Source organism: Myxocyprinus asiaticus, chromosome 7, assembly GCF_019703515.2.
Source record: "Myxocyprinus asiaticus isolate MX2 ecotype Aquarium Trade chromosome 7, UBuf_Myxa_2, whole genome shotgun sequence".
In the NCBI taxonomy this organism is placed as follows: domain Eukaryota; kingdom Metazoa; phylum Chordata; class Actinopteri; order Cypriniformes; family Catostomidae; genus Myxocyprinus; species Myxocyprinus asiaticus.
This window is the reverse complement of record NC_059350.1, coordinates 20,407,177-20,432,160: the sequence shown is the minus strand read 5'-3', so window position 1 is coordinate 20,432,160 and position 24,984 is coordinate 20,407,177. Positions and strand designations below refer to the sequence as shown.

Below are 24,984 nucleotides of genomic sequence, written 5' to 3'. Positions count from 1 at the left end.
ATCTAAATGTCTTATATGTTGCTTCTCAAGTAAATGTATCTTGTTTTAAGGAATTTTAGACTATTTTAAATGGAAACAAGACAAAAACACTTGCTAACAGTAGGGTTTTTGCAGTGAATTTCTTTACTGAATTAAACTTAATAAAAAGTATTTTTCCCTTTAATTCAGTGAATGTCATTTAGAGGTATTTTTAAAAGATGATTTTGTCCTCTTTATTGTTAGCAAGCACGTTTAATACAACCATTTAATTCAGGGCACAAGCTGAATAATTGGTTAAGAACTAATGATTAATTGTTGCAATAATCGCCAAATAGTCAAATAATCGGTCTAATAATCGTTAGATTAATCGATTATCAAAAGAATCCTTAGTTGCAGCCTTATCCGCCTCCCAGATGTTCCTAATTTCTTTTTTCCTGAAGTCTTTGTAAAATGGGGAGAGTATTGAGACAATTCATTGAAATTAGCCAGCTTACTATCATTTTAATTTCACAATTAAAATCCTCTCCTGCAATCAGAAGAGGAGGAATTGCAATCAAAATGGAACAGTTGCCCTTCTGATAGGACCGTAATATTGGTCCTGATGTTGCGCCTATCGCAGGTTGCCACCGGTTTCGACCTTGAAAGCGAATCGTCATGGCCCTGTTCAAGTTGGCAACCTGCACCAAGTAATGGGGGAAACTTTCGGTCTTAGTATAAGGACCATCCATCGATGTGTATATGCTGTGTGCACAGCTATTAAAGAAAAACCGATGCGGTGTAATATCAGAGTTTACATATATGATACATTTCTGATATTCAAAAGGCTATTTTGAACGATCATCTAATTGCCATCACAACTGCATTATGTCCCGCATATTTGTCCAGCAACTTTTAACGACCAACTAAACTTGATTGTCATCTAAAATTAATTTTAGCGTCATAATGTAATTACATTTTCTGAAGAAGCTCAGCAAATGCGAGCTGAGGTAAAGAGGGTAAAATTTAAAATATTTAAAAGTTTTAAAATGTTCAAAAGCTAGTTTTCGGAAAAAGAACTTAGCATTGGACAAATAGTTCTGATAGTTTATAGTCTTGGAAAAAGTGTAGAACATTCAGCCGACTTTTTTCGTCTACAAAACAGGGTAAGGCTAATTTAAGTTTATGTAAAGAAAAGGCAGTTATATAGGCTTAACAATATTATTTTTTCATTTGGTAATTTATTTTTTTAATTTAATGCTTTTTTCGTTTGGAGAATTATTTAATTTAATACAGGGAATTTTGCCGGCATTTTTTCAAAAGTTAGCTAAACAATAATTTTATAGAATAGAATATATATTAGTGTTCCAAAAATCACACTGATGTTTTTCTCCTAGTATTGTGTAATTATATTTAATTTAAAACTTCTTTGTGCATAGAAATGATATGTTTTTTGCAGTGGTGGAAAGAGTACTGATTTTATTTTACTCAAGTAAAAGTACTGCTACTGAATAAATAATTTACTTGAGTACAAGTACTAAGAAATATTATGACTCAAGTAAGAGTAAATAAGTAGTTTGCCGAAAAACTACTCAAATTGTATTACAAGTTACTTTATGAAAATTATATTATATATAGTATATACAGTACGCTTCCATTTTTAGAACACAAAGACATTTCCTTTCACCAAGGATACGTTAAATTGATCAAAAACACTGTCAAAATCATTAATTGCCAATATTATTATAGTTTGAAATAATTGTTTTAAGTGATATTTATTCCATTTTTTATTTCCCTGTGATGGCAAACATATACTGTGTCACCTATTCCTTACAAAAGCATTCTTAAGTTCTAATTTGGTACTCAAGAAAATGTTCTTATTATTAGAACAATTGATAATGGTTGCGCTACCATGCGGAAATCATAATACAGTGGTTTTTTTCCCCATTTGCTGAGGTATTGTGTTCTTACAAGTTACTTTACACTTGCAAGTCAAATTTTGGTTTTAAAAATATAGAAACACATTTCTCCTGAAATTCTATTTTCTCCAAAAGTATATTAGAGATAAGGGCTATTCCATACCTTACTGTTTTGAAAAAAGTATCTCTAACCAGGATAGACAGGGAAGTGGACGGCCAGATGCACAACAAAAAGACCAGTAAATCACAGTCTCTAGTTTGAGAAACAGACTCCTCACAGGTCCTAAACTAGCAGCTTCTAAATGCCAAAGACCTGCATTGCTGCAAGAGAATTCTTGGACAAACAGAAAATTTTAGGAATACAACATTTATTTAAATAGAAATAGCCATTTGTAACATTCTAAATGTCTCAAAATCATCTCTAAACTACATAATGAGCATTGTGACTGAAATACACCTCCCCCAGCATACCCACTCTCCTCCTTTCACTGATCATCTTCTCTCCTCTATGTGCAACCAAGTCCTGAAGGATGCTCTCATCTCACCTTTCGCCCATCCTCTGCGCTCTCATCCTTCTCACCTTAATGACATATCACAGGTATCAAAATTCTGATCCTCCAATGAAAGAACAAAGTTTAATCACCAAGCACCTCGAATGCTTTATTGTTTTTGGCTGTGGAGAAGCTTTGCTTCTTTTTTGGTGCATACACCATAGTTTCAGTGTCAGGGCCGTTTAGACTGAATTTGTTGTTGCATTAAGCTAGACGCATACACCACAATGAATAGAACAGAACACTGGTGTCTCATAACATGTTTTTAGTTGAAGTACCTTGACACTGTGGGTCCTATTTTAAGACCACTACGTCTTAAGAGTAGTGCTATGCAATATGCAAGATGCACAAAAAATTGGGCATAGCCATCAAGTTTTGTTATTTTCATACAAGTATGCGCTAATTCTAGGTGTAAGTGGGTTGGCTAAATCATGTGGGAAAGGTGGTGTTAATTGGGACTTATTGGATGTAGGCCCCCCGCCTAGAAACACACATGTCAGTCATGTAGCCTTCTATATGAGTGGTTTGTGGGCAGAATAAGCTGCAATATGACCCAGACCTTTCGCCGCAAAATATCTTGCAAGGTGGCTTGCACTGGCTGCTGTGGAAACATGCCGTAGAATTATGGTCCTGTTTGATTTAGTACAAACTACTTAATTACTCTTTCACATCTGTGGCTGGTCTTCAAGTGCAACACTGTTCCAGCTTGAGATGTATTGCTTTCAAAAAAAGTAAGAACACTATCAGTGGAGGTACTTTACCAGTTAACTATTTTGGGATGTTTTGTGAACTGGCTAACATATTCCAGATGACGAAAAGAAGCCCAGAGCATACAGTCACAAGAAAAACCCTGAAGCGTAGGATTTTGCATTTAAGTGTTTATCTTTAAAATATTTGTGTGAAAGAGACATTAAAAATGGAAAAATTGAAAAAATCCATGTTGATGTCATAGGTACACAAGTATGGTATTGCTCTGTTGTTGTCCTTGCTAGACGTAGCAAGGAAGACATCTGCATGCATTGTGAGCACAGTTCCATTGTGGTGTGTCAGCTAACTCAAGGGGGTCCAGCTGCAAAAAACTATTTCTTGCTGAAACAAATACATCACTGCATTTTGTGCATTCTGTCACTTGACACGCACAGCTGTTGAGCTCTTTCAGTTAGATGACCGGGAGGGCTCTCGACTAACTTTGACAAATGGACCTTTTCCTCTCTCCTTTGACTCTTTTGATAGTTGTCTTTGAGAAATGGCCGCTGCTTCCCTGTCATCTTACATAGCTTCCTCTTTACTGTATTGAGTTCCTGGCCAAGGTTTAGAATTGCGCGGACCACTGAGACAGGATGAGCACCTGTGATGAAGCCATTCATATGATTTGTGGATCACTCCAGAGAGCTGCCGCTGTAATGAGTGAGAGAATGTTATCCTACGATTTGATCTGCTCCTTTTCACCACTTGAATGTGAGTGATCCTCACCCAGAACTCCAGCGATGTCACAGGATTAATGTGTGTTAACAGGTGGAGGAGGGTGGTTTTACTTGGGTCTTGGGATTCATTGTGTTAAAGTAAATAGGGTTTCTGATTTAGTGTGATCATTTCAGATTGGCTTTGAGGTAGGCAATGTATTGTTTTTCTCCAATCAGCTCAGATGGAATGCCTCTTTATGGAATATTGCCAATAAGGATCAAAAGGTGCTCAGAAACAATGTGCAAGCCAGGCCATGCATCAAGCCCTGAAAGGAAAGCAGCTGCCGATGAGAAAGGGGGAGGTGGGTGGGCTCCCAGTTTCTGGTCAATGTTCTGAGGTTCACGTATTCTCATTAACATTCTTACTAAGATGCTGTTACAATCTAATCTTTCTCTGCTTTTCTCAGAGAGGGGCAAGTAAAGTCAAATACTACATACGACGTTAGTTAATGGAGAAAAAAAACCTTGGGAGAAACCAGGCTCAACTGGGGGAGCCAGTTTCCCTCTGGCTACACAACATAAATATAATGCCAATATTAGTTATCTATGTGTAATAGAAGTCGATGAAGAAGATATAACAGTACATCCACTGAGAGACAAATTATATTCTACCATCTTATTTTTAGAGGTTTTTGGTCCAATAATAAATACATCTGTACAGAACTGAGTAGAAGGAAATTTCTTTCCAGTCTTTGATATCATTGATACCCTCTGCTAATTTGGAGAATTGGGAAATTTCACCTGGTCTCAAAGAAATATAAAGCTGAGTATTGTCAGCATAACAGTGAAGACAAATTTCATGGTTCCTGATAATGTCTTCCAGAGGAAGCATATACAAGGAGAAAAGCAGGGGACCTAATACTGAGCCCTGAAGCACTCCATACTTTACTTCTACTTGATCTAAATGTTCTCGTTTACACAAACAAAGTGGTAGCGGTCAGATAAATAGGACCTAAACCATGCTAATGCCTGTCCTTAAATGCCAGCATAGTTCTCAAGCCTATACAAGAGAATGTCGAAGGCAGCACTAAAATCTAAATGCAATAGAAGAGAGATGCGGCCACGGTCAAATAAAAGTGCAAATCATTTTTAACTATGAAAAGTGAAGTATCTGTACTATGATGGGGCCTAAATCCTGACTGAAATTCTTCACAGATACCATTTCTCTGTAAAAATGAACAGAGTTGGTAGGACTCTTCATTTTCTAGTACTTTAGATATAAATGGGGGATTTGAGATCGGTCTATACATAGCCAAATCTCCAGGATCAAGCTGTGGGTTTTTTGATAAGCAGTTTGATGTCCTAAATATAGTGAGATAATAATATTGAGAAGAGGTTCTAAGATTACAGGAAACACCTCTTTCAGTAGCTTAGTGGGTATAGGATCTAGCATACATGTTGTTTTTGATGCATTAAGGTTTTTTTAGCTTTTCCTGACCTATGACAGCGAAGGACTAAAGTTGGGACAGTATGAAAAATGCTAATAAAAACAAACAGGAGTGATTTGTAAATTATATTCACCCTTTGCTATATTGAAAATGTCCTGGTTACTTTCGTAACCTCCGTTCCCTGATGGAGGGAATGAGACATTGTGTCGATGTAGTGACACTAGGGGTCACTCTTGGGAGCCCCAAACACCTCTGATCTTTGAAAAAAGGCAAATGGGAATTGGCGAGTGGAATTTGCATGCCACTCCCCCATGGACATACGGATATAAAAGGAGCTGGTATGCAACCACTCATTCAGGTTTTGTGCTGAGGAGCCAAGACAAAGTCCCGGTCATTTCAGCGGGTTGTTCAGTATTGTGGCAGGAGGGACACAAAGTCTCGTTCCCTCCATCAGGGAACGGAGGTTACAAAAGTAACCAGGACGTTCCCTATCTGTCACTCACTCGACGTTGTGTCGATGTAGTGACACTAGGGGTCCCTATACGAAACACCACAATAAGCTGAACTGTGTTACGTGGACTGGCGTTGCGAGACGGGCAGACCGCTGTGTGCCTCGTAACCAGCGCACCAGGCTGTCACGTAGCCTCCCCCAACGCTCTTATGAGCGTCGAACGGTCCTTCAGGAACAAGTCGACTGCCCAAAAAATAGGGACAGGCTAGCCCAGTTGTGGCCTCTTTTCCTCTCTTTTCTCCCCAAAAAGAATGGAATTTGTTTACCGACTGGGGCCATAAGTGTCTACGTTGGGGGGGTGTCACTCCCAAGGGGAAGACACCACGGAGACCACACCCCACCCGGGGGGGGGGGGGGGTATTTTGAGTGGAAATACATCACATGGTCTTACCGAGTCTTGTTGGAAGTATGTCATGTGGAGAAGTCCCATGGTAAGTCCTACCCGAGAGGGGAGGAACTAAACAAACACAGTGACCGGGGGCAGAGGGACCACTGCCCAAGGAAGACACAGTTTACCAACAGGGAAACAATTTAGTGGCAGATATACATCACATGGGGCCACATATGGGGAACCAGAACATGTGGAGCACCTACCCCAGTACAGGGCTTAGTTAGCACATGTACTGGGCCGGCAGCGAGTTTCTCCACAATCTCGTCTGCCACAGGGCTAAGGAGGAAATTCTTCCAGGGATCACCACTTTGTGAACACTACTGGGAGTCAACAGTGCACGTCTTCACCTCAAAGGAGGGAAAGGCGCTATGCGCAAGCGGTACACCCGGCCAGCTGTCCCGGAACTTACCTGTTCGTACCTGACAAAACACGGGACAAAACCGGCTCAACCCGGATTGTAGTACCTCACAAAGGTGTTGGGTGTTGCCCAGCCCGCTGCTCTGCAGATGTCTGCTAGAGAGGCGCCATTGGTCAGGGCCCAGGAGGTCGCCACACTCCTGGTAGAATGGGCTCATAGCGCCATGGGGGGCGGCACGTGCTGGGCGTGATATGCCATCACGATGGCGTCAATGACCCAATGGGTGATCCTCTGTTTGGAGACAGCGCTTCCTTTCCGCTGTCCGCCAAAGCAGACAAAGAGCTGCTCGGAGTTTCTAAAGCTCTGCGTGTGATCCAAATAGATGCGTAAAGCGCGCACCGGACACAGCAATGCCAAGGCTGGGTCTGCCTCCTCCTGGGGCAGTGCTTGCAGGTTCACCACCTGATCCCAAATGGGGTCGTGGGAACCTCGGGCACATAGCCCGGGTCTCAGGATCACGTGAGAGTAGCCCGGACCGAACTCCAGGCAATTTTCGCTGACAGAGAACGTCTGCAGGTCCCCTACCCTCTTGATGGAAGTGAGTGCAGTCAGGAGGGCAGTCTTCAGAGAGTGCCTTAAGCTCGGCTGACTCCAATGGCTCGAAGGGAGCTCCCCATAGTCCCCAGAGAGATCCTATGAGAGAATGAGGCACAGTCTGGGGGGGTTCAACCTCCTAGCGCCTCTCAGGGACCTCATGATCAAGTTGTGCTTCCCCAAATACTTACCATCCACTGCATCGTGATGTGTCGAAGTGGCGGCTACATACACCTTCAAGGTGGAGGGGGACAGCCGCCCCTCCAACCTCTCCTGCAGGAAGGAAAGCACCGATCCGACTGCGCATCTCTGGGGGTCTTCGCATCGGGAAGAACACCACTTAGCAAACAGACGCCACTTCAAGGCATACAGGCATCTCGTAGAGGGCGCCCTAGCCTGAGTGATTGTGTCTACCACCATGGGTGGGCCACTTATGTCTTCCACGTCCCATCCAGGGGCCAGACATGGAGGTTCCAGAGGTCTGGTCGCGGGTGCCAGATGGCGCCCCGTCCCTGAGAGAGAAGGTCCTTCCTCAGGGGAATTCACCAGGGAAACCACATCTGGGTGGGCCAGTAGGGTGCTACCAGGACAACCTGATCTTCATCCTCCCTGACCTTGCACAGGGTCTGTGCAAGTAGGCTCACTGGGGGAAACGCATATTTGCGTAATCCTGGGGCCAGCTGTGTGCCAGTGCGTCTATACCAAGGGGTGCCTCGGTCAGGGCGTAACAAAGCAGGCAGTGGGAGGATTCCCGGGAAGCAAACAGGTCTACCTGTGCTCGACTGAATCGACTCCAAATCAGCTGGATCACCTGGGGGTGGAGTCTCCACTCTCCCCTGAGCATAACCTGTCGTGTAACCTAAGCTGTGGTGTAGCGGTCGCCCGGGATTTGAGTGGCTCGCAGCGACTTGAGGTGCTACTGACTCCAGAGGAGGAGACGGCAGGCGAGTTGTGACATGCAACGCGAGCGTAAGCCACCTGGGCGGTTGATGTATGCCACCATTGCCATGTTGTCTGTCCGAACCAACACATGCTTGCCCTGGATCAATGGCCGAAGCCTCCACAGGGCGAGCAGTACTGCCAACAACTCGAGGCAGTTGATGTGCCAACATTCAACAGTCCAGGAGTCGGCGGCTGCATTCCCGTTGCATAAGGCGCCCACCACGACGTGCCTGGAGACCTGCTTTAGGGGAACCCCTGCCCGTAGAAATGCTAGGTCGGTCCAAGTGCTGAAGAGGCAGCAACAGATCGGCGTGACGACCACGCGATGTGTCTCGCGGCGCCATGCCCATCTCGGGACTCGAGTCTGAAGCCAGTGCTGAAGCAGTCTCATATGCATCAACCTGAGCAGTGTGGCCACCGCTGAGGATGTCATATGCCCCAGGAGCCTCTGAAAGAGTTTCAGTGGAACCGCTGTCTTCTGCCTGAATGCCTTCAGACAGTTCAGCACCGACTGTGCACGCTCGTTCATGAGGCGTGCCGTCATCGAGACTGAGTCCAACTCCAAGCCGAGAAAAGAGATGCTCTGAACCAGGGAGAGCTTGCTCTTTTCCTAGTTGACCTGAAGCCCCAGCCGGCTGAGGTGCGAGAGCACCTGGTCCCTGTGTGCGCACAGTAACTCTCGAGAGTGAGCTAGGATCAGCCAGTCGTCGAAGTAGTTGAGTATGCGAATGCCCACTTCCCTTAGCGGGGCAAGGGCTGCCTCTGTGACCTTCGTGAAAACGTGAGGGGACAAGTATAGGCCGAAGTGGAGGACCTTGTACTGGTACGACCGGCCCTCGAAAGCAAACTGCAGGAAAGGTCTGTGTCGAGGTAAAACTGAGATGTGGAAGTACGCGTCCTTCAGGTCTACCGCCGCGAACCAATCTTGATACCGGACGCTCGTTAGAATGTGTTTTTGCATCAGCATCTTGAACGGGAGTCTGTGCAAAGCCCGGTTCAGTACTTGCAGGTCCAAGATTAGCCGCAACCCACCACCTGTCTTCGGTACGATGAAGTAGGGGCTGTGAGCGACACTCCGAGCCGAGGAACCAATCGTCGAGCCGCGAGGGTTCAGGGGAGAGTGGAGGGCTCCACTCTAACCTGACGCTCGCGGCTGCCCGGGCAAGCATGTCGGCCAGCTCCGCATTGGCCTGTGACTGGGCGACCGTACCCGAGGGAGGAAGCCCAGCCAAAGCCTCCGTGTTGGACTGAACAAGCCCACTCATCATCTTCCCGGGCCCCGAATAAGAGGTCGAGCTCGCCCTGAGACGAGCCGGCGGTCTCATCCGAGAGCCCGACCGGGGCAAGCGAGCGTGCTGAGGAATGGGAGGTTCGTGGGGGGGATACCTGGTGGAGGTCCCCAAATCGTCCCCAGTGCTAACCGCCACGGCCTCATACCTGTAGGTAGAAGGACCGAGGCGGGGAGCCGCTGGGGTGGCTTGCTTTCTTACAAAGGCAAGCCACGACCGCAATGTTGCCATGGTCATGTTCTCACAATGAGGACAAGACCCATCCACAAAAGATGTCTCCGCGTGGGCAGCGCCCAGACACGTAAGACAGCGATCGTGGCCATCAGAAGCCGAGAGATAACGACCGCAACCAGGCAAAACACACAAACAGAAAGGCATCTTTAAAAAGACGTTCCATGTGTGCCGCTCTTTTAGTGAAGAAAATATACTCTTTTAGAATGTACTCTTTTTGTTGTTTGTTTGTTTTTGCCGAAGCACCCAGGGGCGTTTTCTGCACTGCACCAGTGCAGAGGGGGAGAAGCCGCCGAAATGCAGCGTAAGAATTCAGCAGAAGAGGTGAATGAAAATCACGGAGAATTCAGCTCAATTAATAGAACCTCTTGGCTCCAAACAGAAAATCTGAATGAGTGGTTGCATACCAGCTCCTTTTATACCCATATGTGTTTTATACCCGGGAGTGGCAGGCAAATTCCACTCACCAATTCCCATTGGCCTTTTTTCAAAGATCAGAGATTTCGGGCTCCCAAGAGTGACCCCTAGTGTCACTACATCGACACAACGTCGAGTGAGTGACAGATAGGGAACACTACAACTAAACGTTATATGATGTTTTACCTTGTGAATTTCATTGTTTTTTTTAATTATTTTTTTTTATTTTTTTTTATGTACAGTAATTTCAAATAAGATGATTGCAACACACTCCAAAAAAGTTGGGACAGTTGAGTGTTTACCACTGTGAAACATCACCATTTCTTCTAATAACACTTATTAAGCATTTAGGCACTGAAGGCACAAGTTTGTTAAGTTTAAAATTTTCCCCCATTCATCCATTATGCAGGTCTTCAGCTGCACAATTGTATGGGGTTTTCGTTGCCGTATTGTGCGCTTCATAATGCACCACACATTCTCAATTGGAGATGGTCAGGTCTGCAGGCAGGCCAATCTAGCACCCACACTCTCTGCTTTTTCGGCCAGTATGTGGTTTGAAGTTGTCCTGCTGAAAATGCTGGGACGTCCCTGGAAAAGATGGTGCTGGATGGCAGTATATGCTGCTCCAAAATGTTTACATATCTGTCTGCATTAATGATGCCCTCACAGATGTGCGAGCACAGACACACCCCTGGCCCATACAGATACTGGTTTTTGGACCTGACACTGATAGCAACTTGGATGTTCCTTTTCCTCTTTGGCACAGAGAACACAACGGCTGTGTTTTTCAAAAACTACATGAAATGTGGACTCATCGGACCAAAAAACACAGTTCCACCGTTCTACTTTCCATCTAAGATGAGAACGAGCCCAGAGAAGTCGGCAGCACTTCTGGACAGTGTTGATTAAGGCTTCTGCTTTGCATAGTAAAGTCTTAACTTGCATCTGTGGATGCAGCGGGGAATGGTGTTGACTAACAAAGGTTTACTAAAGTAATCCCAAACCCATATTCATGATATCCATTAAAGATGAATTATGTTTTTTAAGACAGTGATGTCTGAGGGATCAGAAATCACATGCATTCATAAGGGTTTTCGTCTTGCCCTTTACGCACCGAGATTTTACCAGATTTCTTGAATCTTTAAACTATATTGTGCATTGTAGAGGGTGAAATGCTCCAATTTGTCTTCCAATTTGTCTTTGGAGAGCATTGTTCTCAAAGTGCTGGATTATTTGCTGAAGCATCTGTTGGCAAATTGACAAGTCTTGAATGATCCTTGCTTTTGAAGGACTAGGCTGTTTTTGGAGGTACCTTATATACTATGACACAATTGCCTCACCTGTTTAACATCTCCTGTTTCACATTGCCTTGTTATTTTAACTTGTCAAATTGTTATTAGTTTTAAATTGCCCCTGTCTCAACTTTTTTGGAGCATGTTACAATCATCTGATTTGAAATGACTGTACATTAAAAACAAACAAACAATGAAATTTACAAGGTAAAACATCATACGATGTGTAGTTGTAGAGTTTTCAATACAGCAAAGGGTGAATATAATTTACAAATCACTACTTTTTGTTTTTATTAGCATTTTTCATACTCTCCCAACTTTTTTGGAATTGCGGTTGTGCTTTGAGACACTGTCTTCTGAGGTGCTGTGGCAGACGGGTCCATTATTGAAAAAAACCCATTTCTGATTATCTCAATTTTATTAGTAAATAAAGATATTGCGCCTTAGTTGAAAATGTATGTTGTGGTTGCAAATGCTTAAATCTTCCTACAGTCCAAGTGAAAAAAGATGCAACTCACTTTCATTCTTCCATATAAAAGAGGATTGTAAACAGAGATGTTCAATATAGTCTTCTTTTATTTTTCCATAAGTGCAAATCTGTGCAAATAAAGTGCTCCATGCAATATATGAAAAGGACAACAAATGTTTCGGTCCAACCGGACCTTCTTTAGTGTTTGTCTTACATCTTTCACTTGATACTCTTATATACTAACTTTCCAACACACATGTGATCAATAAGTCTAATACAAGCACAACACATTAACGGTTTACATTAACATTACAGTGTCTGACATAGTTTTTGTAACACACCTCTTTAATGTTATCAATAGTGATCTCCGACAGGCGAAACCAGACATCATTAGTGCCAACATCAATAACAATCTAATGTTTAGCATTAGCCAGCACTTTTAAATTTACTCTGATGTCAGGCGCTCTCACCCCAGGGACACATCAGACAATGGCGGCTAGAGTTTCTATTTCCACGCTCATTAATATAGAATTCCCTATAACCAGGGCACTTTCAACAGGAAATGCAGTGTGTGCGTTACTGAGTTGGGAGAACCTGATGGAAAACCTAACAGGAACGGGAGTGTGGTGTCGATTTGCCCCGCGGTTATGCTGGCGAGTCATCATCCATTTGCCCTGCTGTGGGGGCTCTAGTGTGGAAGTGAAGACTGTACATGGCTCGCAGTACTGGCTGCATCTGAAACAGTATCTAACAGCATCTCTTTCTCCTTGACCTCCGCTAGCATTCAGATGCGTGTCTATAACTCCGTCATCTTCTTCGTCAACCTAACAAATTCCTTACATTTATTATATGTGAATCCCTCACTGCTGATGGATGAAGCTATGAAAAACATGTGCCATGACTTACCGCAGTTGTTTGTTGAAAAGGTGTTTGTGGTTCCAGTTTGTCATTCCTGTGCAGCGGGGGGTTTGAAATGTATACGTAAATAAGGATGCACGCGGTCGAATCACGATAAATCAAAATAAAAAGGCAAAGTGGAGAGAAAAAAAAAAGGCAGATGCATGCAATGAAATCGCAACAAATTGCAATAGAAAGTAAAGTGCAGTAAGTGTTTTAATACAAAAGATAAAAAAGAGAAGAAAAATAGAGAAGGCTTAGCAGGCTTCAAACACAAACTTGAGCTACGCGCCAGCAGCAACATGAACAGCAAGTGACAGTCATGTAGTCCAAACCTACAGGACTGTCCAAAAGAACATGACTGTCAAAGCAACAGGCAATCCATAGAACCTCTGAATGTAAAGTTTCAGAACCATATAGCAGCCACAACTTTTCATGTAGAATGCAACAGTGCCCACCCACCTTTTCAGCCATATTGGTTCTGGAAGTATTTTCCCCATTCATGTAAAAAAACAAAACAAAACAAAAAACAACTTTGATTTGAAGCAAAAAAGTATTGCAAAACCAAATAGAAAGATAAAGGTACAAGATTGTGTTTTTAACATCTGTAATGTTTAACTATAATCCCATGAAGTATTGAAAATGATGTAATCTAATTAAAAATTATAGAAAAATATAAAAAGTTGTTGAGCTCTTTTCCTGCAGTTTGTTTGCTGTGATTCTCTGATTAGTGGATCTTTCGCTTTAGGATCATAGGTAGTGTAATTCTTCACTAGGAATTCCACTATTAAACACAATATTTAAAAAAATTAATTTGAAATAACATAGACTGATAGCTTCAACATAAGCATACCATCGATTAACAATCTTGGAGCTTACGGTAGGTCTGTCTTTTAAAAATCAATTGCTCTATGGAAAAAGTAAATGGGATCTTTACTTCCGGAACCCCACTGTTGCGCTTTAATGACATCAGTGTGACCCAAGGTGTAATTAAAGAATGTTTATATGAAATGTATAATATAATATAGTATAATAAATATAATTTGCTGTGACTGCTAAAACTATGAGCTGGCTCAGTGTTATAGAGCAATGTGTAATAGCATTGCTGTTAAATGTGTCTACAGCTAAGGACTACATCTGCTATAATGGATGGAGGGAGGTTATCATGGAGTTTTTCTTCTCTTAATTTATGTTTTTGGAAGCACCCAGAGGAATGAGCTTGGAAAAATGGAGCTTGTTTCATACAGTCAGGGGTGTGCCTATTTGTTGAAGGAACGATCATTAGCGAAAGCTAATATTTCAGTACATTTACAGTTGTTCCTTGGTGGTCTCTGGCCTGAGATCATACAACTCACTGGAATTCTTTAGTTGACCTGTTCCCTCTGCTTTTGTTTAGGGATTCAGGTCAGTAATTCAAAATCAGGAGTCCAACATATGGGTCAATTTTTGGAGGAAGTTTTAGGAAAGGAAGAATTATGAGGTGATATCGAAAGCCAATTATCATTAACCTGCTGTTCATTCAACTGAAACCTGTTGAGATATTTAACAGGCACCACAAAGTTTGGCTCAAGTGAACCTGACACATAAGTCGTTATTTAGCTGTCACCATTCCCAACTCTTTCTGTCTTTGTGGTCTGTTCAAGAGGACTCTTGAGTGTTATTATTTGTGTCCCTACAGATCCAATTTGAACTCCTCCAGAGCATTCCAGAGATAGAGCGCTTGCACTTGTACCCGATCTGAATTGGATTACTTTAGCGCAGCCCAACAGAGCCGCTCTGACCAATTTATGATCTGTGTGTTTTGGCGCGTACAGCGAGCTGAACCACACCGTTAACTTGAGCAATCCACAGAAGACTTCTCTCTGCTGAATTCCTCTGAGAAATCAGAAAGGAATGCTGCAGAGATGACACAGCCAGTTAATTTCATGAAAACTGTATTTGTTTACTTACAACTAGTATCATTTAATTGTTAGTTTATGAGCTGTAATTAAACTGCTGTTACGACTCATCCTAAAGCTCTAAATCATCATAATTTCTTTTTCAGAAAAATGCTTCAGTTTTATTCATTCATTCATTAGGCATACGATTGGCACTTAATCATTATCTTTTTTTTTTTTTTTCAGAGAGAAGCCTCAAACCCATTCATTCATTCGTTCATTCACTTGGCAGTCTGTTCATTCAAGTATTTTTTTTTTTTTCCAGAAAGAAATTGAAGTTTGGAAAGATGAAAGGGAGGAAAGCCCAATCATATTACTTTCCCCAGGAACTGAAGCAATATTGCTGCTTATTACGGTCTATGATGAGTGGACCACCTTAGTAGTGACAAATCATGTAGTAGCCTCCGGGATGAGAGGTTTCACCTATTACACAAGCAATTTCATTGTTTTCTAAACATGTTGCCAAGACAGTGGGAGTTGGCAGTTCAGTCCTTGTTTAGTTTTTTCCTGTCCCTTCTTTTTCTTGCCTCTCTCAAATTTTGCACAGATTTAAAACTAAAAAGACAGAGAGGCAAAGGGTGGGGGGTCTTTTGTGCTCTCCATGAACTGCAAGCGAGCTAATGAATTGTTTCAGCCACTCTGCACTGCATTCACGGATATCCCCCAAAGATTACACACACAAATCACTTGCACAATGGAGGCCTCAAGGAGGGCCTGGGCATCCCAGAGGAGCCTGGCCCCAAATGCAATGGCCTATAACCAAGACAGGTGGGTGAAAGGGTGGGTATGGAGGGGGCTTTGCTTGAAGCCAAATGTTTTATAATCGTTTGCAATGCAGTAGTCAAGGAGAGGGGAGGGGAAAAAAGCAAGGGGGTAAGAGGGCATGGAGTAACTGGCTCCCATATGGACAGAGACTGAGATAGAAAATGAAAGTGAAAAAGGGACGTGGGGAGGCCCAGCTTTAGCTTTTTGCAGCCCAGCCTGGTCTAAAAAAAAGGGACATAATTAACTTCTGGATTCTTTGTGCTCTCCATCTGACTTGCAGGGAGGAGATGAAAGGGGCTTGCTAAGCCTTGCATTCCATCCCAATTATAAGAAAAATGGAAAGCTCTACGTGTCCTACACGACCAAACAAGAGCGCTGGGCTATTGGACCACACGACCACATTCTTCGCGTGGTCGAGTACACAGTGTCCAGGTAATGAGGATCTAGTCATTTAGCACTGCTGTCTCAACTTGACCAATTTAGTGAAAAACATGTCCCCCATATCCATATACTGTATAGTTAAATTGTCAATATTCAAAATATTTCAATAAATGTGTCAATAAAAAGCAATTAGAACATACAGTAAAAGTATTCTGCTCTGCAAAGGCAAAATGCAGTAACTACACATTTTGTTAAAATTGAGTTATACTATGATCTATATTGTGACAGATGATTTGGCTCTACTATGCTCAAATTTAGATCAATCTAAATGAGACTAACTGACTAAATAATCAAAATTTGGCTGTACAATCCAAAACATTGGAGTTAGTTTCTTAGTTTCAGCATTGGCGTAGTTACTGCGTTTTGTTTTTTAGGGCAGTAAAATAACAGGAAATAAGGAAATAAATCTTCTGGTGAGGACAAAACTGTGTCCTAACCACACATTTAGTCCCCTCAATGTCAATATGTGGTTATGGCTTTGGATCAAACACTTTACCCATGGACATGCATATGCAATGTTTGTTTTCCATGCGGTTTTGAATCAGTTTTGGGAAGCCGTGCTCATTTCCATTGGGCAGTAATGGATGTTTTATAGAGATATGTAAGCACAACATAATTAAATGATCTCTCACGAAGGCTGACATCCCATTCTGACTGTGTTTAGAACCCCAGCTGCATTTAAAAAAAAAAAACGGCTTTCACAAAACAAGTTGAAATATAGTATACAGTATATATATTGTTTCGCCTTAAACACATAGTATAGCCTTTTTGATGTCAAGCTTACCATTGTTATTTGGCTGGGAGATAGTAATAAGTAATGCAAATGGCAAATTAAACACATAATGCTAAAAGACTAATATTTTTGTGTATTTTAGAATGTTTTATCATTACAAATGTTAACCCCACTGAAGATGAAGATGTTCTGACGACGATATACAAGAGAATCCCTACAGAAACTGATGAAATATTCAAAATTGGTAGCTTATTTTTAGAATTATTTTAATGTAATTTATGTAACTTCATTTTTGGTTTAAGGAAAAATCCCAACCAGGTGGACTCAAGGACTACCCGAATTCTAATGGAAGTAGCAGAGCTCCACCGCAAGCATCTGGGAGGGCAGCTTCTGTTTGGGCCTGATGGGCTTCTGCACATCTTTTTAGGCGATGGCATGATCACTTTGGATGATATGGAGGAGATGGACGGTCTGAGGTAGAGTATTGAATGCTTGAGCTGTCATAATTTACTTACACTTTTGGACACTTACAATCACACTTAAAATGTCACACTTAAAATATAAAGTATATATAAGTGGCATCTTCTAACAAATGCTGCCAGAGCTTTTCAGCCATTTTTGCATTTACTGGTATCAAGGTCATTTTTAGTGTCAGTTCCCATTAAGTTCACTCAGGTGTCATAGCAGAGTAACCACAGGTAGGTCATCACATTAACTATGGAGATGTTCTACAAATGTTTGACATCCGCAAAGTGTCACAATACTTTTTTTATTCATTATCAGCACTATATCTATTTCTTCATAATTTTAAACCTTATAAACTTTTTTGTGTGTGTTTGTGATATGTTTGCTTGAAAAGTTTGGTTGTGCTATCTTTCTTTAAAATAAATGCCACTTGCTTTGTTATTTTGTTTTATATTGCAAAGGTATTTTTAAGTGTGACTTAAGTGTCTAAATACTTTTTGGGTCCACTGTCTATGTTGCTAATTATTAATATCTGCATACATAATGTGTTCAGTGGAATGTATTTGTGCCATAGTGATTTCACAGGATCCGTCCTTAGGGTGGACGTGGACACGGATTGTTGTAATACTCCCTATTCTATACCCAGAAACAACCCCTATTTCAACAGCACCAATCAGCCCCCTGAAATCTTTGCCCATGGACTGCATGACCCGGGAAGGTAGGGTCAATTAATTTACTGACTGTTTTTTCTAAAAATATATTTACTAGTTTGTCAAATAACAAGTTCATCAATGTTGTTTACACGGCTGCTGTCTTGCAATATGTATTTTCTAATTGGTCTTGCCCTTTTAAGTCACTATAATCAATGTACTAACTTTTCTAGGTGTGCAGTGGATAAGTTTCGCATGGACACCAATGGAAGTCTGCTGATCCTGTGCACGGACACTGTTGGTAAAAATACAACAACAGGCAGGATCCTGCAGGTCATCAAAGGGAAAGACTACGGTATGTCTGTTAGAGGTGGTTGGTTACTCAAAACATGATGGATTACTGTACATGTACTGTAGAAAGACATTTCAACAAGCCAAGTAGTTTTTCCAACAAGGCGTCCACTCAAAAACTTCAGAAGTTTTTGTATTGCATTTCTCAAAGCATTAAATTATTGTTTCGGTCCATGTACTGCTTATGAAGTGCTCTTAAACTTTTATGCTGGGAACAGAATGAAATGAGGGTACTTTCCCAAAAAATGATTGAAGACTTTTATGAGAAACACATTAATGCTGTTTTCAAGGATATTGTTACAATCCAATCCAATTTTTTTCATAATGCGAGAACACACTCTAAATATATATATATATATATATATATATATATATATATATATATATATATATATATATACTTATTTTTATTCCTCGTAGGAATTCAAGCACATATGCATTAATAAAATGTATCTCTGTCAAAGAACATTTGGTTGTTTAGTACATTGTTGAAACACAAAACAACCAACATAGAACTTCATCTCTCAATGGTGACGACTGAGACCCTAAAATCAATATTTTAAGCTAATATATATTATTTTCAATGGCTTAAATATTGTATTCCTTTTCTTGCACTCCTCCTAACACATTGGCATCAAACAAAGATGGCTCTCTCCCAACCAATGCGTTTAAACCCCCAAGAAGTTTGTTTGACAAATGTGCCAAATTACCCCAAACACCAGGCCATTTACGATGTTAAACCATCACAATGCAGAATGAGTTAGTTCATTAAATCACATTTTATTTTTTTATGGGGCTCTGACTGTAACATTATAATACTCACCATTCCCTAAACTGCTGTAATCTGTGTAGCCATACAAACATACACAAATATACACAAACACTTGATTGTAATTGCAGGATTACCTCACCCTTTCTCTGTTCCTCACACATCTATTACTTCATATATACTTAACAGAGCTCAAACTCAATGTTAATGAGGGCATTTAGTGAAATGAACACAGCCATATCAAGTTTACATTGTTTTTTTGTTTTTGTTTTTATTAAAACCATCCTGTGTGAAGTGCTAATGGTCTCCTGACAGACTGTGATATATATGGATATCCCTTAAACACACACACACAAAAAAAACTGTTATTATGGGCATAAATCAACTTTGCGTTATTGTGCGACACATGGGTAGAAAGGTGACTGAGGTGATAAATTCTTTCTGCAGACATTCAGTTTGTGAAATGCATAAAATTGAGTTATCTAAAAAATTCAGATAATTGTGATTCATTTCATTTCATCTAAGTATTCTGAATCCCATATATAACCCATAAAACTTGATGTGGATGTAGACTTTTCTTACTTTTGCAATAATTCAGTTATGTTTAGAAAACCAATTTCAATTTACTTTAGAGGAGATTTTGCAGTATTTGATCTTAAAATTTTTATTCAGAGTTTTTATTATTTGAAATAACTTATGTTTATATATATAAAATGTATTTGTTCATATTTTAATAACATAAAAGTACTGTTTTTTCTTCTTTTTATTTTTATTTATTGGTGAATTGTTGGTCTGTCTGTTTGCCTTTAGAAAATAAGCCATCTATGTTTGACTTGGGGTCAGACGGAGGTGCAACACCAATCGGTGGATTCATCTACAGAGGGTGTCAGTCAAGAAGACTTTATGGAAGTTATGTATTTGGAGATAAAAATGGGTATGTTGTATAATTTTAGTGATCAGATATTATAATTGTGAATTATGATAAACTGATATACTGGTACAGTATATGCCTTGCATTACTTTTGCACCATTTTGATGTATTGTGAGATTTGCAGCTTACAGGTTATATCTTCAGTTAAACTCAATTAGAGAAAAAGTGCTTATGTTAAAAAACAAATTAAAAATCAGATTTTTAGCTTTCATTTGATAGGCCTCTTGATTTTGGGGGTTTTTGTGGTAATCTTTCAGCTGCAAATGGAAACTGCCATCTTTCCTGTGTTTGTGACTGTGCCAAAACACACACTCTCCACACACCCCGGTGAGGAAAAAGAGGTTTTTTCAGTGTAAATTGAGAGAAGGTTTCCTGCCAGGTCAATTGGCCGCCAGTATATGTTTTTCACACTTTAAGTAGGGTTGTAATGCATCGTCCTTCACTATCACCCTGCTCTTTTTTGTCAGCAGTTAGAGATAAACTGTGGAAAACTGTGAGAAAAGAAATTGTTCCTGGCAAACCGGAGCAGTAAATTCTCCCTGTTGTTTTGTCATGTAATTTTGTGTTTGGTAATAATCATGATGCTCTCTCAACTTGGCTAAGGCATTATGGAGGAAACTATGATATAAAGCAAGGAAACTGGCGCCAATATGAAACTTCACAATATCTGTGATTTTAACCCCTGACTTTGTCATTGTTTCAGGAACTTCAGAATTCTCCAGAGGCCTTCAGAAGACAGGTCATGGCAAGAGAAGCCTCTTTGTCTTGGTAGTAGCAGCTCTTGTGGTTCCTCGGTAGTAGGCCACATCCTGGGGTTTGGCGAAGATGAATTAGGTCAGTGAGCTCTCAATAAACTTTAGTAAGAAAAAAGCACGAGTGCTCGTTTTACTGTAAATTTTGTAAACTTCTGTTGTAAGTGTCTTTGTGGTTTTGCCATAGTTTGACAACTATATTACACAAAATAGATTTATGTACAGGATTTCTCAAAATAACAAATACTGGTAAGACTTTACAATGAGGTACCATGAACTGACAATGAATAGTACATTTTGACAGCATTTATTAATCAAGGTTAACGTTCATTTAAAAAATATATTATTGTTCATTGTTCATGTTAGTTCATAATGTTAACTACTTAACTAATTAAAAAAATATATTTGTATATGTAGAAATGAACAGTAACCAAGATGAATAAATGCTGTAAATATGTTGTTAATTTTTAGTTGTAACATAAATTTCAGCATAAACTAATGTTACATTATACAACCATATTGTAAAGTATTAACAAATACTTATGCAAAAGAACAGAAAGGATTTGTTTGGTTTTGACAGGGGCTATTGATGAAGTTATAATTTTACATGAGGATAAACAGTATACTGTAGGGTGATGTCACAGGAAGGAGAAAAAAAAACCCTCTAAAATTCAAATGTCATCTGAATGATACAGAACAGTGAGAGAGCCAACAGGGGTCACTGTGGAAAACCAATCCCTTGTTCCAACTCCCACTTTAAAATATCTTTCCTCGAAGGCACATTCTGGTATGACATTGTACTCCTTTGATTTCCTGACAGATTACTTCCTCTTTTTTTGCTGCTGACTGACATAACAACTAGAAATTGAAGGTCAACACAATTTGTCAGCAAATATGGTTTATATCTGCAATCTCCATTTCCCTACTTGCACATTTAACATTGGTAACAATTGATTTTTGGCTCACTGGTGTGGTAATGGGGTTCATTTTATTTGAACTGTGTGCCAACCCCTCAATTCACAGTGCTTCGACATGGCAAGGATCACAAAGCAAGTTATGCCCACTCACTGCTAGGCTGTACTCTCTGCCACCATGTACATAATATCCCCACAGCTCAGTGCATCACAAGGAACATAAACTCTCAAATCCAAACATCAGGTCAAGTGTGGCAGAGAATAAATCTCATGCTTTGCCAAGAGTGGGCCCCTGTGAGGGAGAGATAGCATTTGTTGCTGATTTGTAAGAGGGATTCATTGGAAGGCTGCACTGGAGACCCACATGGCAGTCTACTGATGTTTACAATCTGTGCACAGAGCTGCAAGCTTGCTCCTCTTTAAATTACTTGCATGAGGATTTAATGAGCCCCTCTTGAAAACCTCTCATGCACCAGTGTCAAGTGCAACAACAAGAAGGAAGTAAGGAAGGTGAGAGAAGACAAATGAAATCCCATAAAGACCTACATGTTTTCTTTCCACTGCAGGTGAGGTCTACATCCTTGCCTCCAGCAAAAGCATGGCAGCACAATCACATAGCGGAAAGCTCTACAAGTTGGTGGATCCGAAAAGGTACATTAAGCTCCAAATACACATACCAGCATATTGGTTCTATTCCAAAAACCTAGTTATCTACCTCGCCGCCTCCTTCCAAGATAGGCAGCTGCCTTTTATGGCAGCATCCTAACTGAAATGGAGCCTCATAAGTGACCGTTTTGGAACACTCTACATAGGCAGCAACTCCGCACGCCATACAAATAGCGCTCTGATTCAACTTGCAATTTATTTCAATACAGGCGACACAAGACAGACAACATGATACTCCAATGAGCATAAATATACATAGTACACACATTTTGGGTAAAGTAGTCCATTTTTATCATTTTGAACTATTTTCCACCAATAATTTTCAGTATTGAAAGGATAATGGTGCATTCAAGTCCTCCTGGGAAGTTCGTACTTACAAAGTCGGAAATCGTATATACGATGTGGTGTTGCATTACGAAGTAATTTTACTCGGAAAGAACAGACCCATTTTGCAATTTCATATTTCTTTCTTATTTTCCCCTACTAGTGAAGGCAGGAAGCTTTTTTAGCACCAATGCAGCAAAATGAATAGCAAAGCCACACATTAGGTCTGTAATTAATGCTTTATCTATCTATTTTATCAATCTTGTGTGGCCATATATAATTATGGGAATTGTAGTTTTGTTGCAGACTCTTGATGCTGCATTAACCAGCTAAATGAGGCTTATTTTCTGGCAAGTTTTATTGTTATTCTTCATTAAAAGTACAAAAAGTGCATACAAACTGAATTGCACAGTCAAAATCCTCAAGTAAAACTGAATTATTTCCAATAACAATTTGCTTCCACCTTGATTCTTAAAATAACACGCCCCCAGCTCGTAATTTTGACTTTGTGGTGCCGTTCATGTGCGTTCAACTTGTAAATACGATAATTCCGACATGACTTGAATGCATATATTCAATTCAATATAATTCATTATACTGTATAAGTATGTAATATAAGTTTTTGCCACCATCTTGGATTAATTTTTCACCAAGCTCATTATTGCTGTCTGGGATGGTTTTCTTTGTGAGGGATAAATTTGACGCTATCTTAGAATTTGTACGAAATGAGGTACCTTAGAAGGCAGCATAACGTCATGGTTACTTTCGTAACCTCCGTTCCCTGATGGAGGGAATGAGACGGTGTGTTGATGTAGTGACACTAGGGGTCACTCTTGGGAGCCCCAAACACCTCTGCTTTTTTTGAAAAAAGGCCAATGAGAATTGGCAAGTGGAATTTGCATGCCACTCCTCCTGACATACAGGTATAAAAGGAGCTGGTATGCAACCACTCATTCAGGTTTTGTGCTGAGGAGCCGAGACCAGGTCCCGGCCATTTCAGCAAGTAGTTCAGCATTGTGGCAAGAGGGACACAACGTCTCGTTCCCTCCATCAGGGAACGGAGGTTACGAAAGTAACCATGACGTTCCCTATCTGTCACTCACTCGACGTTGTGTTGATGTAGTGACACTAGGGGTCCCTATACAAAATGCCACAACTATCTGAACTGTTACGTGAACTGGCGGTGTGTGACGGGCAGACCGCTGTGTGCGCACCAGGCCATCACGTAACCTCCCCCAACGCTCTTATGAGCGTCGAACGGTCCTTCAGGAACAAGTCGACTGCCCAACAATAGGGACAGGCTAGACCAGCCGAGGCCTCTTTTCCTCTCTTTTCTCCCCAAAAAGATTGGAATTTGTTAACCGACTGGGAGCCATAAGTGTCTACATCGGGGGTGTCCCTCCCAAGGGGAAGACACCGCGGAGACCACACCCCGCCCAAAAGGGGGGGGGGGGATTATTTTGAGTGGAATACGTCACATGGTCTTACCGAGTCTTGTCGGAAGTATGTCATTTGGAGAGGTCCCATGGTAGGTCCTACCCGAAGGGGGAGGAGTTTCTACAGAGCATGGCGACTGGGGGCAGAGGGGTCTCTGCCCAAGGAAGACGCAGTTTACCGACAGGGAAACGATTTTGCGGAAGATATCACATGGGGTCGCCTTGGGGGAACCAGCACATGTGGAGCACCTACCTCAGTACAGGGTCTCATTAGCGCACACACTGGGCCGGCAGTGAGTTTCTCCGCAAACTCAACTGCCAGAGGGCTAAGGAGGAAAGTCATCCAGGGATCACAGTCTGTGAACATGACTGGGAGTCAAGAGCGCACATCTTTACCTCAAGGGAGGGGAAAGGCGCTATGCGCAAGCGGTACACCTGTCCAGCTGTCCCGGAACTTACCTGCTCATGCCTGAGTTATCCGATGCTGCGATCGATAACTCATCATCTTCCCGAGCTCCGAACGAGAAATCGAACTCGCTCTGAGACGAGCCGGCGGAGGTGGTCCCATTGATGTCCCCAATTCACCCCCAGTGCTAACCGACGCGGCCTCAAACCCGTTGGTAGAAGGACCGGTGCGGGAAGCAAGCCGTGACCGCAACGTTGCCATGGTCATTTTCTCACAATGAGGACATGACTCATCCATGAATGATGTCTCCGCGTGGGCAGTGCCCAGACACGTAAGACAGCGATCGTGGCCGTCAGAAGCGGAGAGATAACGACCGCAACCAGGAATAACACACAAACGGAAAGGCATCTTTAAAAAGACTTTCCGTGTGTGCCGCTCTTTTTGTGAATGAAAATATACTCTTATAGAATATACTCTCTTATTTTCCCTCTGCCGAAGCGCCCAGGGACGATCTCTGCACTCCACGGGTGCAGAGGGGGAGAAGCCGCTGAAATGCGGCGTAAATCCAGCAGTTTTGAGGTGCGTCTTTGGAGAGAATTGAATTCAGTGCACCGAATACAACCGCTCGGCTCCGAAGAGAAAATCCGAAGAGTGGTTGCACACCAGCTCCTTTTATACCCGTATGTCCGGGGGAGTGGCATGCAAATTCCACTCACCAATTCTCATTGGCCTTTTTTAAAAAAAGCAGAGGTGTTTGGGGCTCCCAAGAGTGACCCC

The 24,984-nt window shown here is 41.5% G+C and overlaps 1 protein-coding gene across 1 annotated transcript in view; it reads left to right on the top strand.

The window, feature by feature from the left end:
* Positions 1-24,984, top strand: part of LOC127443891 (hedgehog-interacting protein-like) — a 62,752-nt gene that overhangs the window by 17,399 nt on the left and 20,369 nt on the right. Inside the window, exons 5-11 of the mRNA XM_051702923.1 lie at positions 15,650-15,801; positions 16,846-17,019; positions 17,583-17,726; positions 17,892-18,013; positions 19,589-19,712; positions 20,413-20,543; positions 21,942-22,026. Of these exons, the coding sequence (XP_051558883.1) occupies positions 15,650-15,801; positions 16,846-17,019; positions 17,583-17,726; positions 17,892-18,013; positions 19,589-19,712; positions 20,413-20,543; positions 21,942-22,026 (932 nt within the window). The remainder of the gene's footprint in view (positions 1-15,649; positions 15,802-16,845; positions 17,020-17,582; positions 17,727-17,891; positions 18,014-19,588; positions 19,713-20,412; positions 20,544-21,941; positions 22,027-24,984) is intronic.